At 43.9% G+C, this 13569-nt stretch overlaps 1 protein-coding gene across 7 annotated transcripts in view; it reads left to right on the top strand.

The window, feature by feature from the left end:
* LOC105487750 (TBC1 domain family member 1) overlaps positions 1 to 13569 on the top strand; it is a 248177-nt gene that overhangs the window by 221210 nt on the left and 13398 nt on the right. For 4 of the 7 annotated variants that reach the window (XM_071093743.1, XM_071093741.1, XM_071093744.1 and 1 more), the window contains 3 exons: positions 4730 to 4974; positions 7080 to 7239; positions 10739 to 10795. In XM_071093743.1, coding sequence (XP_070949844.1) covers positions 4730 to 4974; positions 7080 to 7239; positions 10739 to 10795 — 462 coding nt within the window. The remainder of the gene's footprint in view (positions 1 to 4729; positions 4975 to 7079; positions 7240 to 10738; positions 10796 to 13569) is intronic. The other 3 variants (XM_011751393.3, XM_011751392.2, XM_011751395.2) reach the window with 1 other exon arrangement.

Raw genomic sequence — 13569 nt, 5'->3', positions numbered from 1 at the left:
CTTTTGCTCATAGTTAAGGTGCCTTGACTTGGGTGCGAGGGGCTGTTCTCAGGGGTGCTCTGCCCACGGCTCTGGCCCACTGCTGCAGGTGAACATCATATGGGTGGTCTTTGTGGAATGCCATCAGTGCTAGCTTAGTAATTCCTAAATGGGAGCTGGAGGGCTGCAGCGCTCAACACTGGATTATACGAATGTGGATTGTCCAGGAAATGCTTTTGATCCCACTCATCCACTCTCTACTCACGTGACCCACCTCTCCCTCTTTACTTGGTGTTTACTCATGAATGTGGGTGAGTTGTCGTGTTAGCCTAGAACAGCCTTACCCAAACTTTGATGGAAGGATGCCATTCACTTTGAAAATTATTGAGTAGCCCAGAGAGCTTTTGTTTCCATGGATAATTCCTATCAACATTTACCAAATTCGCAATTAATTAAAACTGAGATTAGTATTTATTTGATTCCTGTTTATTTTTACATAGCAATAATAAACTTGTACATATAAAAAATTGTAAAAAATGACTGTTTTCCAAAATAAAATTAGTTAGAAGTGTGACATTTTTTTTACATTAAAAAAATCTCTTTAATGTCTGATTTAATAGAATCTGCTGAATTTTATTTGCTTCATTCATTCTGTTGTGCTTGTTATTTGAAGCATATAAACAAAAAGCTGACCTTGCACAGATCTATAGTTGGAAAAGTCGGGGGAGGACCTCATGGACCCCTAAAAGCATCTCAGAGACCTCCAGGGGTCCTCAGACTGACCAAATGTTTAGAACTATTGACCTGAAAGAATGTAAAACAGGAAAACAATGTCTACCCCAATAGAATTTGGTGTAAAACATGGACTGTGTTACAAAGTCAGATGGGTGCAGTTGTCCTGCTTAACCGCTAGTCAGGAGCTGAAGGCCAGAGACTCACGGCTGTTCCCCAGCCTGGTAGTGAACTCAGAGTCCTGTCTTGCTGTATGGGTGGGACAGGAAATTGCATTTGGGAGTCTCATAGAACACACTGGAAGATGTGTTTTAGCTTGGCCAGGTTCATGAAGAAAATCAGTGACAGTTTCTGAAACTGCACCCTGGAAGCCTTGACCAGTTTGGGTAATAACAAGAGATTTGAAAGTGTGGGGTGTACAGGTGTTTTGCTGAATCTAGGTGGTGGTGGTGATTATTATTATTTGGAATTCAGCTTTCAGTTCTACCTGTCTGTGAGTTCCAAATTTTGTGAAAATTAGTTGCTTAGACAAAACTTTTCTTTGCCTCTGGAAGGCTGTCAGAAAGCGAGATTTCCGGCTTATGTGCAATGTTATAGTTTAGTAACGGCTCTGCAAAGTTGTTCCTTTACCTTAAATGTAACTTATTTTGCATTTGTGCTACAGAACTGTCACAAGTGTGCCTTTTTGTCCTCTTGTTTGGAAACTGGGTTTTTATAATGCGTGTGGTGTATCTGAAGATTATTGCCCATTATTGAACACCATTCATAGCAACCATTTGCCTTAGGCATTGTACATGTACTCTCCACTCGGCAAACTATGTGTTCTGCCCCTTTTTAAAAAGAGGAAGCTAAGGTTCAGAGAAGCTAGGTAGTCCTTTCTGAGCTTCATGTGCCAGAGGCCATTTTGTACTTACTTCAAATGCCATTGAAATAAATGCACATCAGAGAGTTGTTCTTAGCATAAGGGGTACTACTACATGTAACTTTTTACTAGCGAAATGGATGATGTTCAAGAGCTGTGGTTGATGAGAAAGGTGTCCAAACCCTGGCACCAGGGACTCTGGAGCAGAACTTGAGGCCAGTGCCTGTCGGGCCTGGGTCCCCACACTCCGTCTGTGTGACCTGACTATGGGTGGCCTGGCTCTGCCATTAGACTGCCACGGTGCCCTCCTCTGGTTGAACCTTTCTTGAGAAGTGCTTGTTGGAGGCCTGAGTGCAGAGCCTGTGAGAAGCCCTATGTGGTTCCTGTTGCCTGTCAGCTTGCTGGTAAAGGTCATAGGTTTGGCAGAATTTGGCCCGAGGTTTGCTATCTCATAACGTACCACTCGGTAGCAAGGTTGGGAGGAAGGTGGCTATAGCTATTTCTGGAAGCTGCTTAGGGAGCTGCCTCCCCCTCAATTGGTACATAATTTGCAGGGCCTGTTGCAAGATGAAAATGCAGAACCCCTTCTTGAAAGATTATTAGGAATTTCAAGATAGAGACAACAGAGCATGAAGCCTTGTGCGAGGTCCTTCTAAGCACAGAGCCAGTGTGACTGCACAGAACACACCCATGAAGCCAGCTCTGCCCCCACCATCTGACCACTCTTAAGTGGCCAGTTAGCATAGGTCACTCCTCAGCCTGCTAGGCCCACACCCTTAGGGATGTTGTGAGGCTTAAATAAGAAATAGCCACTTTACAAGCAGGGTCAATTAGTGTGGGCTCTGGTTTCTGTGTGAGGTAGTTTGCTAACATGAGAGGGTATCTGATTAGCTAAAATGATAACACTGACAGATCAAATTCAAAATAACTAAATCTTCCCCGTGTTCCTTTATGCCACATGACTCCTGCATCTTTTGCTACCAGCACCTATTTGATACCAGAGGGGAGGGGGTCCATTCAGGATGGGACAGGAGCATCAGCAAAAATGCAGAGGTGGGGAAGTGCTCCATCTTCTTGGAAACCAAGCTGGCAAGGGTAATGGAATGAAAGAGATCATGGATATTTTTGAGACTATGAGGAAATCAATACGCTGGTGTTGCCCAGTGCAGAAGCCATATGTGGCTATTAAGCACTTGAGATGTGGCTGCTCCAAATTGAGATGTGCTGTCCATGTAAAGAACACACTGGATTTCAAAGACTTGCCATGAAAAAAGAATGCATAATGTCTCAGTACTTTTATATTGATTATGTTGACGTGATAATATTTCCTATATGTTGGGTTTAATAAAATATCTAATTAAAATTAACTTCACCTGTTACTTTCTAATGTGGCTGCTAGAAACTGTTACATCCTGCATGGGGTTCACATTCCAGTTCAGTTGCATGTGCTGCTACCGATTGTTCTACTTACACACACACATACACACACACTTCTGCACACAACCCAGAGGGGTCAGAGACCCCAGGAGCCCCCGCTTCTAGTGCCTAGGCTAAGCCTTGGAGTAGAAGATAAAGCTGGGAGGGTGGGTGAGGAGGTGACTGCACGGAGCTCCAGGCTAACAGAGTGGAGCATTTGTTCTTTGAGCACTGGGGAGCTATGGATTGCTTACTAGCAGCAAGGTGACTTGTGCAGGGTATATCAGGGAGATTTGTTGGGGGAAGAGGTAGAGGAGGCAGGAAGTGAATACAGAACGAGAAATCAGGACAGTGGTTAGGGGACTGTTGCCTTCCTCTTGAATCAAGTTCAGATAACACATCTGGACTGATGAAACTCTTTCTCAGGAAGCTGAGGAAGAGCCCATGAAAGTATGTTCCTCCCTGTGCTGAGACCAAGTAGTTGCAATGAACAATTAACATGTGACCCAGATGCACCTTTTGCCTTAGCTGATCCAAGCAGGTTCATAATTCTCGCCTGGGCCCACGGTTGGCCCTGGCTGCCAGCTGCCTGGCTCCAGACCTTTCTTCTCTTAATCGTTTCAAGTACTTCTCTGCTCCCTGGAAACAGGCACTCCCATCAGTCACGTTCCAGAGGAGGGGAAGAGGAACTTGACAAGTATCAGCTACAAAAGCCTCCTGGACAAAAGAAGTCCTTTAAGACCTATATGAATACCAGTTTTTTGTGAAAATAATCATGATGTTGAGAGCCTTTTTTTTTTTTTTAAACTCTTTTTGGAAGGTAACTTTTGAGAAAAGAAAACACCTGCTGCTCCTCAGGCTGTTTCAAAACACTGCCTATGCTTTGAAAGTTCAGAGATATGCATGTGGTGTGAAGCATTTGCAGGCATAATATGTGTAGTCTGGGAAAAGCAGACCCAGAGAGTGTTTGTAGCAAGGCGAGGCCTTTTAGCTGCATTTAGATGATGCTGGGATTGGGGTGGGCACGGGGTGCAGCGGTGGGGAGGAAGAACTGTGTGTGTTCCTCTTGAGAATAGAGGTTATGTCGAGAGGATTAACAGGTTTTTTGTTGTTGTTGTTGTTGTTGTTGTTTGTTTTTTTTTTTTTGAGACGGAGTTGCGCTCTAGTCGCCCAGGCTGTAGTGCAATGGCGTGATCTCAGCTCACTGCCATCTCTGCCTCCCAGGTTCAAGCGATTCTCCTGCCTCAGCCTCCCGAGTAGCTGGAATTACAGGTACCTGCCACCATGCCTGGCTAATTGTTTGTATTTTTAGTAGAGACAGGGTTTTGCCATGTTGGGCAGGCTGGTCTCGAACTCCTGACCTCAGGTGATCCTCCCGCCTCGGCCTCCCAAAGTGCAGGGATTACAGGCATGAGCCACCGTGCCTGGCCAACAGTTTACTTTTTTTGATTGAAGTTCAGCTATTTGCAGGACCGAAGGTAGTTCTAATTACTTTCACCTGTACCTCCACCAAAAAAAGAAATAAACCAACCATGAATAACTGCTGATTTTGAATTGAAAGCATTATTCCAGGAACAACTGGTCGACCTTGTTTGCAGAGGAAGTGGTGAAGACTGATTGATATTATGATCCAGCTTCTAAAGATTTTGCTGCTTAATCTGAAGCACATTGGATTTCTGTTTCGATAGGCTTTCTTTTTTTTGTTTTTATTATTACAACTAATATGTATTCTTTTCACAGGGCGAACCTTTCCTACACACCCATACTTCTCTGCCCAGCTTGGAGCAGGACAGCTGTCGCTTTACAACATTTTGAAGGCCTACTCACTTCTAGACCAGGAAGTAGGATATTGCCAAGGTCTCAGCTTTGTAGCAGGCATTTTGCTTCTTCATATGAGCGAGGAAGAGGCGTTTAAAATGCTCAAGTTTCTGATGTTTGATGTGGGGCTGCGGAAACAGTATCGGCCAGACATGATTATTTTACAGGTATAGAGCGTTCCTTATGTCTTTAATACAACAAAATGCTAAAAGTGTTTCTTATCCCTCTTCAGATATGCCTCAGGAACTTTTTCACCGTCGGGTAACATTGTAATAGCTGTCACTGCTGATAAAGGACTCCGTGCTAGGCGTTATTCCAAGCGCTTCATCTGCACTTCCCTCTAATAACATAACAGGCAGACACTGTTCATTGTTTCAGTTTGTAGATTGGAAAACGGAGGCTCCAAGAGACTATAAATTGGTCCCAGTCACACAGCTAGCAAGTGTCAGAGCCGGACTGGAAACCCAGGCCTCTCTGACTTTAGGGCCTTCCCTCTTTCCCCCATCAGCCATGAGATGATTTCACTACCACCTCCCAGCCTCTGCATCTGCTCTTCCTCTGCCTCACCCCCACCCTTGTCATCTCAGGTTCAGCTCAAATATCGCATCCTGGGAGAAGCTCATTCTGACTACCCTGATGTTGTGTTCCCCACTTCCACCCTGGGCACACTACGTCGCATTATCCTGGCTCATTTCTTTTGCACAACACAGCCACTGCCAGAAATGCTCTTGTTTCCAGAATCATCTGCCTGTCTATTTTCTGATTTTCCAAAGCATGTGAACTTTAGGAGAGGGAAGGGATCTTTTATGGGTCTTGGAGCCAAGTCCCTAGTTTCTGAAACAGTGCCTGGGTTGAAGTAGGCACCCCATAAGTATTTGTTGAATGAATAGTTCTGTCAGAGAAAACCAAACGTAGTAGCGTATTCCAAGTACCATGTGCTGCTCTTGCTGCCTGTCAGAGGGAAAACTCTGGATCCTGCTTCAGGAATATTCCTAAATGTTGCAGCACGTGTTGATATGTTCGTTTACTACCAGTAAGATACTGTGCCTTCGGAGCTTTAGACAGTATCCTGGGAGGGAATACGTTAGAGCCAAGGACTTACTTTGAGAGTACCAAATTATGTGATTCAAAATCTTTTCACCTTGATCTGTGAACATGGACCACATGAATGCAAACACCATAGAAGGAAGTCAACTCATTCACTGAAAGATTTTGACCACATAACACTTTCCATCCGTACCGTGAGGTTCTTCCTACATTCCCTTTATTAACTTTAAAGACAGCGGTCACCAGGCAGTGGAATTTTCGAGTTTTCTATAATTTATGTAACACACAACTCTATTGGGGCTGGTGGCTTTGGTTGATTAGATTGTTTTCGATACGGGAGAGCCACAGCTGGTGCTTATGGGATTATATTATCTGAGCCTCTGAAAACGGTTTTATTTTCTTTTTCTCGGTTTAGACAGGACATACCCAACTTGGTGGATCTTAGCAGGATTCTGAGCCTCTGTAGGTTATTGTTTCTTTAGGCTTAGGCCATGGGACTGCTCAGATCTGGGCTGGCTCTTGGACCTCTGTGAGCCTGTAACTCTTGGTGGCACTGCTAGGAACTGGCATGAGCTTTCTGCCAGAATCATGTCATTCTGTGAAGTTGGATCCACTTTAGTTGGAAAAAGTTTTTATTTCATCTTAAGACGCACACTTGTCTTCTTGTTTTAACTTGCCAGGGATCTGGATATTCCATATGTTATACAGCAAAATAAATTATGGTTGTCCTGCCTATTGAGTAATTTCAGGGGTCCAGAGGGAATTTGCTGAGTGAACATGTACAGTGGACTCCTACGGAATCATAAAATGCCCCTAATTCAGTCTTAGTGAAGAGACTGGCTTCTTATTTCTAATTCCTCCGGGCTTGAGTTTTGCAAAGAGTGTGTATTTGTAGGAGAATTTATGAAATGTTTGCACAAGACAGATGTTTAGATCTTCTTAGCCAAGGAATACAAGGGAACAATAAAAAGGAAGTGGCAGAAGAAGACCCAGTGTTAGCGTCCTGGGCCTACACCCAGCCAGTGCCTGGCATCAGCGGGCACTCGGGAAGCACTTGTTGGATGAATTAGTAGCTAAGCTCAGTGGATCACAAGATCCACTAGATCAAATAGAATGTTGGAAGTTCTAGTAAGTCTTCTCTCACACCCACCCTGTGAGCAGTAGGCATAACTTTATCGCTATGGCAGATCCCTAATTCTCAGCCCCGTTGGCCGTCTTCCTGCAGATCCAGATGTACCAGCTCTCAAGGTTGCTTCATGATTACCACAGAGACCTCTACAATCACCTGGAGGAGCACGAGATCGGCCCCAGCCTCTACGCCGCCCCCTGGTTCCTCACCATGTTTGCCTCACAGTTCCCGCTGGGATTCGTAGCCAGAGTCTTTGGTGAGCATTAGTAAATCTGTTTGCCAGAACCAGCTTTCTCTTATTAGAGGGGAAACTTTTCCTGTCTCTCCGTGGTGATTCTTATTTTTATACCTGTAGCTCTTACCAGAACAGGGTATTGTTTAGTCTAAGATTAGTCAGGGGTGGGTTTTGTGACTTTGGAGTCCTCCTTAACTTCTGATAATCACGGGGCTTCCCTAGATGCCTTCATCTTGTGGGATGTGGATCTGAGCCCCTCACCATGAGGCTCTCCCTAGAGCAAACATTTGGAGGACTTGGCTGAGGAGCCGCAGGTGTATGTTTCTCATGAATTGCCTTCCTCAGCTGCTCTGGGTTGCGAGTGTTGATTGATGCTGACCATGGGCCTCTGGGCTCTTTCTAGATTCCCTTGGCATCGCCTCCTCCCCTTTCTCTTCTTGCCCTGTCCTTGGCTCTGCATTTTCTCCCAAGTCACTCTCTTAGAGATCAGTGTCAGGACCTTGAGTAACACCTCCTTGTGGATGGCTCGCCCTCCCGCCTCAGCCTTGACACCTCACGAAGGCCTCCTGCCCCTGTGCCCACGTGTCACAGCCACTGCCACTCCCGTGCCCCGCTATTAACCTTAGGTGGTTCATGTGTAAAACCTGCCTTTATATTCTTGATTTACCTTTTGAGAACATTGTCAAAGTTAGGTGGGTGTTCATACACAAAGCCTTCAACCTGCCTTCATATGCAGGGATAGGACTGTCCACGTGGATATCAGGAACCGAGTGGAATGTTGTGAGCACTGTCAGTTCGGGCACAGTTTGTTTTCCCTCCTTCAGAATAAAAGTGATATTTTTTGACAATTCAGATTTTTTTTTTATTGTAAAGGAGGAGGTTACTAAAAAAAGATAGTTATTATATGTCAAGTGTTTTTAAGCATCACTTGACAGCTTAAAAACATGTGATCTTTAAAAAATTTGTTTTTAGGATTAGAGAGCATCTTAAGGGAAGTGTTCAAAGACATTGATACTACTTCAGGCATGCTTTGGGTAAACATCTTAAATATCCAAATTCTAGAAATCCTAAAATTTGCTTTTTAATATAAGTAGGCATTTACCCTTCTCTCTTTTCCTTTCCCCCAAAATACTAGATTTTTATTATTCACTTCTATCTACAAGAACCTTTAAAGAGTTTCCCATTTTGCTTTACTGTAAGAATTCATGTTCTTTCTTTTCTGTCCCTGAAAAAATAAAATCACTAAATTAAAATAGATACAAAAAGCTATCGCCTGGTTAAGCATATCTTTAGTGAGATTTCATGAAGGTTTATACCATAGTTTAAAAAAAAAAGATAACTAAAAGCCTCAAAATTGTGTGCTTAGTACAGACACTAAAATCTCAAGCTCTAGGCTTTAAGCTTTCTTGCCAATAACTTCTATGTTTTTGACTTTTCTAACCCTGGAAATTAAAAAGAAAATTATTAATCCACCTTCCTTACATTTTCTCCACATTTTAGCTATGATTTTCATATGGGGTCATGAAGAGGAGTGAGAATGGAAATGGGGAGGAGGGAGCGCTGTTTGTTAATGGTTTGTAAACAGCTCAGGCATTAAATTACTTGGTTAGTGAAGAAAATTCTACCAAGGCAACCGGGCTGACCACAGACTAGAGGGGCTGAGGGGTCATCCCTGAGTCATCCCTGCCCTGGGGCCCCAGGCACTGGAGCTGCTGCTTGCAGAAAGTTCTGGGGCTCTGGAAGAGAAATTTTTCCTTCGGCTCATAAATGGGTAAAAAGACATAAACAAACAAGCAAACTCCACTTTGGAAATGATAGCCCTTCTGTTGCAGAGTAACTCGAAGCTCTCTGAAGCTCACTCTAATGATTTCATAAATCAAAGCTGTAGCCTGTAAAGGTAAGGTATTTTTCTGTAGACTTAGTAGGCAGTGGTGAGACTCGGCGTTTCATAAACATTATACATAGAGATGCCAGTGTCTACATCATTCCCAGATCCCACAGACTCCTGCTGTGCTAAGTGGGTCGTTGTCCACCTGGCCAAGGGCTCCTGGGATTAGAGGCAGGAAGTGGGATCTCCAGGCTGCACTGGGTTGTGATGTCACTTTGCAAGAACTGCTTTCCCCCCACCCCCAACAGTCCATCCCATCTTTCAGTACTTAAAAACAGAAAAGATAGGTTTTTACAAACCATTTCAATTTTTAGCACTGATGACTTAGAGAACAGTGATGGAGATAGCTTAGTTTTATATTTCAAAGCCTGCCATTCAGACACTATAGTCTTTTTTGGCCTAGGGCCCATTTCATTATAAGCCTTTAAGTCTGGATAAACTCTAAAAACACATAGACCTTTGTTGACTGTTCACTAATATATATATAAGTAAAATATTTCAGTTTGCACCAGCATAGCTCGTATATTAGTTAATAGGTTATCTGGCATTCAGTATGTATCTGCTTCTCGGAGGGGCAGCTGCCAGTGATGTGTGTGCCTTAACCTTCACACGGTACTCACACCTTGCTGAATGGCAGTTCTCCTGCCTGGTGTCACATAATGTCAGTAGCCCCTTTCTGTCTTTTCCTAGTTTGAGTGCAGCAGGGCCCTGGGAGAGACACTTGCTCTATTCACTTTCTCATCACGTCTACGTTTGGGGGAAAAAAGAGAATCTAAAAAACAGGACCTGGCTTGCTCCTGAAGGAGCAGGAGGCTGCAGTGTTCAGCCCCTGATTTTTTTTTTTTTTTTTTTTTTTTTTTTTTTTGGGAGACGGAGTCTCACTCTGTTCCCCAGGCTGGAGTGCAGTGGCACGATCTCAGCTCACTTCAAGCTCTGCCTCCCGGGTTCAGGCCCTTCTCCTGCCTCAGCCTCCTGAGTAACTGGGACTACAGGCGCCCGCCACCTCGCCTGGCTAATTTTCAGCCCCTGATTCTATAGGACGTGCTGCCACATAGATGAGGGAGGAGGTGGAATATAAAAATTAAGCGTTTGGCAAAAAACACAGAAGCCACCTGCAATATAGTGAAGGCTTCAGAGAGGCTTTAGGATGAAAATAGACTGAAAACAAGATTGTTTCTGTGGCCAGGAAAATCTCCGGCTATTCAGGTAACATGATGCCGCGTGATGATGAGTGTGTGTTCAGTCTGTTTATGCTGCTGTTCTGCACAGCACTGTCATCTGCCTTCAGCGTCCCCTTTACCCATTACTCATAGAATGTACGGGAGCCACAGCTGGAGGGCTGCAGCCTTCCAGGAGAAAGTTGAGAAGGCTCAGCCTTGACAAAGACAAAGGTGGCTGGAAAAGAGATGCAGTGTAAGCTCACACAGGAAGATTGCACTTTGAGATCATGAAGTTTAGTTTCAAATAGAGTTCCAATACACAGTAACGCAGTAAGAGAGTTGCTGAAATGTCCTCAAAGAAAAGTAGTTCCTTCGTGTTGTTCTCAGTGAATACAGTGCAAAGTAGTAGAGTCAGCTGAATTTAAGATTCCTCTTTATTTCCTGCCTGATAAAACCTCTTGCCTGTTTCTAGGTGGCTTGAAAAAGGAGAGGAGAGAAGGAAGAGGCACGAGAAGAGTCCCACTGAAAGGTTGTGGGCTACAGTGTTGTGAGCTAGGCTAGTGCCGCACTGTGCTGGGGGGCGGGGGGCTCCAGCGGTTCACTTTCTCCTAGGGAGGTTTTCAGATGCAGGACATTTGCTCACTCTTCAATAAGGAGAGTTATTGTTGTTTGTTTGTTTGTTTGTTTTGTTTTTTAATTCTAGAATGTAAATGTATAAGGATACTAGACGACAGGCAAAATAAAAATAATTGGTTTGGGGCAGTGGGTTTATAGGTAACATTTTTCTTTACTATTGTTTTAAAATTAGATGTAATTTTAAAAATTTCCAAAGCCAAAAAACCCAAATTCTTTAAAGGATGTAGATGTTGCCCCCAAGTGTCATCAGACAAATTTAGGAGGCCCTTCCTCCCAAGTAAAGCTTCCTGCGGTCCTTCCTTCAACTCTTCAAGCACATTCCTGCTTTGTGCACCCAAATGATCTCCCGATTTAAGACCTCCCCTGTCTCACAGAAGCTTCTGGGGCTGAGCTTTCTCAGGCCTTGGAGGGATGGACGCTTTGAATGGGAGGAGTAGTGGTGAGTGGAGCACCTCTGGCAGCAGGCATTTGGGAGTCTCTGGAGTCTCTGGCAGGAATCAGTCAGCGTAGTCTCCAAAGGTGGCCTTTCTCTGACACTAACTAGCCCTTGCAGGGATCCTACCCGTAACCTGCATCTCATTAACATCATCTCCTTACCAGTGCACTGACCTAGTGAGGAAAGGAACAAAAAGCATTCAGTGACTCCTGCGGTGCTCCGGGGGAAGTTAGAATTGCTTGGCTGGGGCAGAGGCCCCTGGTGATCTGGAGCTGCCCGCCCCCATTTGCCCACCTGCCCTGCACAACCAGTGGCCCTGCCTTGCCAGCCAGACTGTTTTTCAGGCTCCTGCACACCTCCCTGTATTGACACCCTCTTTTCCTTTTATTCAGAGTATTAATCCCCGAGTTCTGACCTAGGAAATTTTCATTAGTTCTTCAAGCAGTCACCTTTCCGTGGGCCTTTTCTTTCCTCTTTGTTCTCATAACACCCTGGGCATAACTCTACCGAACCAGAACTCCTTGGTGTCTCTGCAGCGTGTGCTTTGTCCTTTGCTCATGGCTTGATCCCCAGAGCCTAACACAGTGCCTGGCGTGTATTAGATGCTCAATGGATGCTCATCAAGTTAAAGTAGAAGGTACTCAGCAGAGTTCTCTTCAGGTGTTGTGAATAGCATTAGGAAAGAACATTTATTTTTTAATTACATTAAATACAAACAGATTTAATAAAATAAATCATATGCCCAGGGCTATGTCTTAATTTTTTTAACATATCAATAAAGAGACTTTAAAACACATACACCACCCCCTCACCTCCAAATTTCCTTTCCTTTCCTTTCCAGGAAAGTCTCCGTTTGGAATCATAGGAAGCACTTACTAAGTTGATTTATTGTGAAAAACCAAGATCCTAATAAATCTCAGAAGATCTGCTGTTAACTAAAGAGACCACACTGATTTGGATTGTGTATTTGGTTGTGCTTACAAAAGTTTCCCAGTAATCGTTCATTTTAATTGGCGTAGATGTGGTACTGTACCTAATTTAAGGCACTCGTCCCTCTGAGAGTAAAGAGATCAAGCTATAGAAAATCACTGGTGTGGCAGGGAAAGCCTTTCCCCAGGATCCCTGCAAAAAAGGTCTTGATTTTTGTTCTGAAAGATGCCCTCAATTTTTGTTCAGCTATAAATGTTCATATATTGAAAGGAGGTCTAGGAAGTCTTACTGTCTAAACCACTGAAACTTCAGATTTACTTTAGAGTTTTGTTTCTGGAAATGTCATTTCTGTTTAAAAATACATTTTTGTTATAGTATTTTAGATCTTTTTATTTTCTGTAGTGGGAGATTATATGGGTAGACTATATTTTATAAACCAGATGTTTCAGAGGAATATTCTTCAATTGGCCTGCCTTGGTATATGTTACACTTACCCTGAAAAGCTCAGATTTCAAAGACACAGTTCTCTAGTATGTCTTCCCAGCCTCAACAACCAGACTTAAGAAGGAAGTGAAGGATTCATCTTTCCCACTTTCCTGTGGCCACCTTGAGCCATCAGTAGTTGTGATGTTTGTGGAAAGAGTGTGGGCCCTGAGCTGGGTGGGAGAAGCAGGCTGATCTCAGCACTGGCATGGCTTAGGGCTGCACCCATCTCAGCTCACGTGGTTAATTAAGGGTTTTGTGATGGTCACAGAGGATCTTGGGGGCTATCCTAGCCAGCGGGCCTGTAGATCTGTCCTCTCTCCCTGTGCTTTGTTCAGAAACTACAGGGATTCGGTTTCCCATTTGCACAGCAGCACCCAGTCTTTGCTTTTCTGTTTCTTCATGGCTTTTCAATGTTATCATATTAACCATCTTGAGAGGCATCCTGCAAGGTTCTTCGTCTCACCTGCTTTTGCTGTCCTTGATTTGATGAAATTTACAGCTTCTTTCTCTCTTCCATTATCTTTCAGCCAAAAGAAAGAGAGAAAAGAAATACTGACACTTACCTCTAATTATATTTCTACTCTGAGTTTTAAAATGTTTTGTTCTTATATTATTATTCTAGTTATTAGGTAACTTGCCTCAGTTTAGTCACCCAATAATTAGTTATCTTGGCTCTGCTTTAACCCCAGGACATTTGACTCTTTTTTTCCCCAGCGGCTTCAACTCTATGAGGAAGGGGAGATGGGGCTGGGCTTGCTGCTCAGTCGGTTGCCTTGGCCAGTGCTGCCCTCCCTCTTACTCTGCAGTCTGTATAA

The sequence above is a fragment of the Macaca nemestrina genome, chromosome 3, assembly GCF_043159975.1.
Source record: "Macaca nemestrina isolate mMacNem1 chromosome 3, mMacNem.hap1, whole genome shotgun sequence".
Taxonomy (NCBI): domain Eukaryota; kingdom Metazoa; phylum Chordata; class Mammalia; order Primates; family Cercopithecidae; genus Macaca; species Macaca nemestrina.
This window is presented reverse-complemented; position numbering and strand designations above follow the sequence as displayed.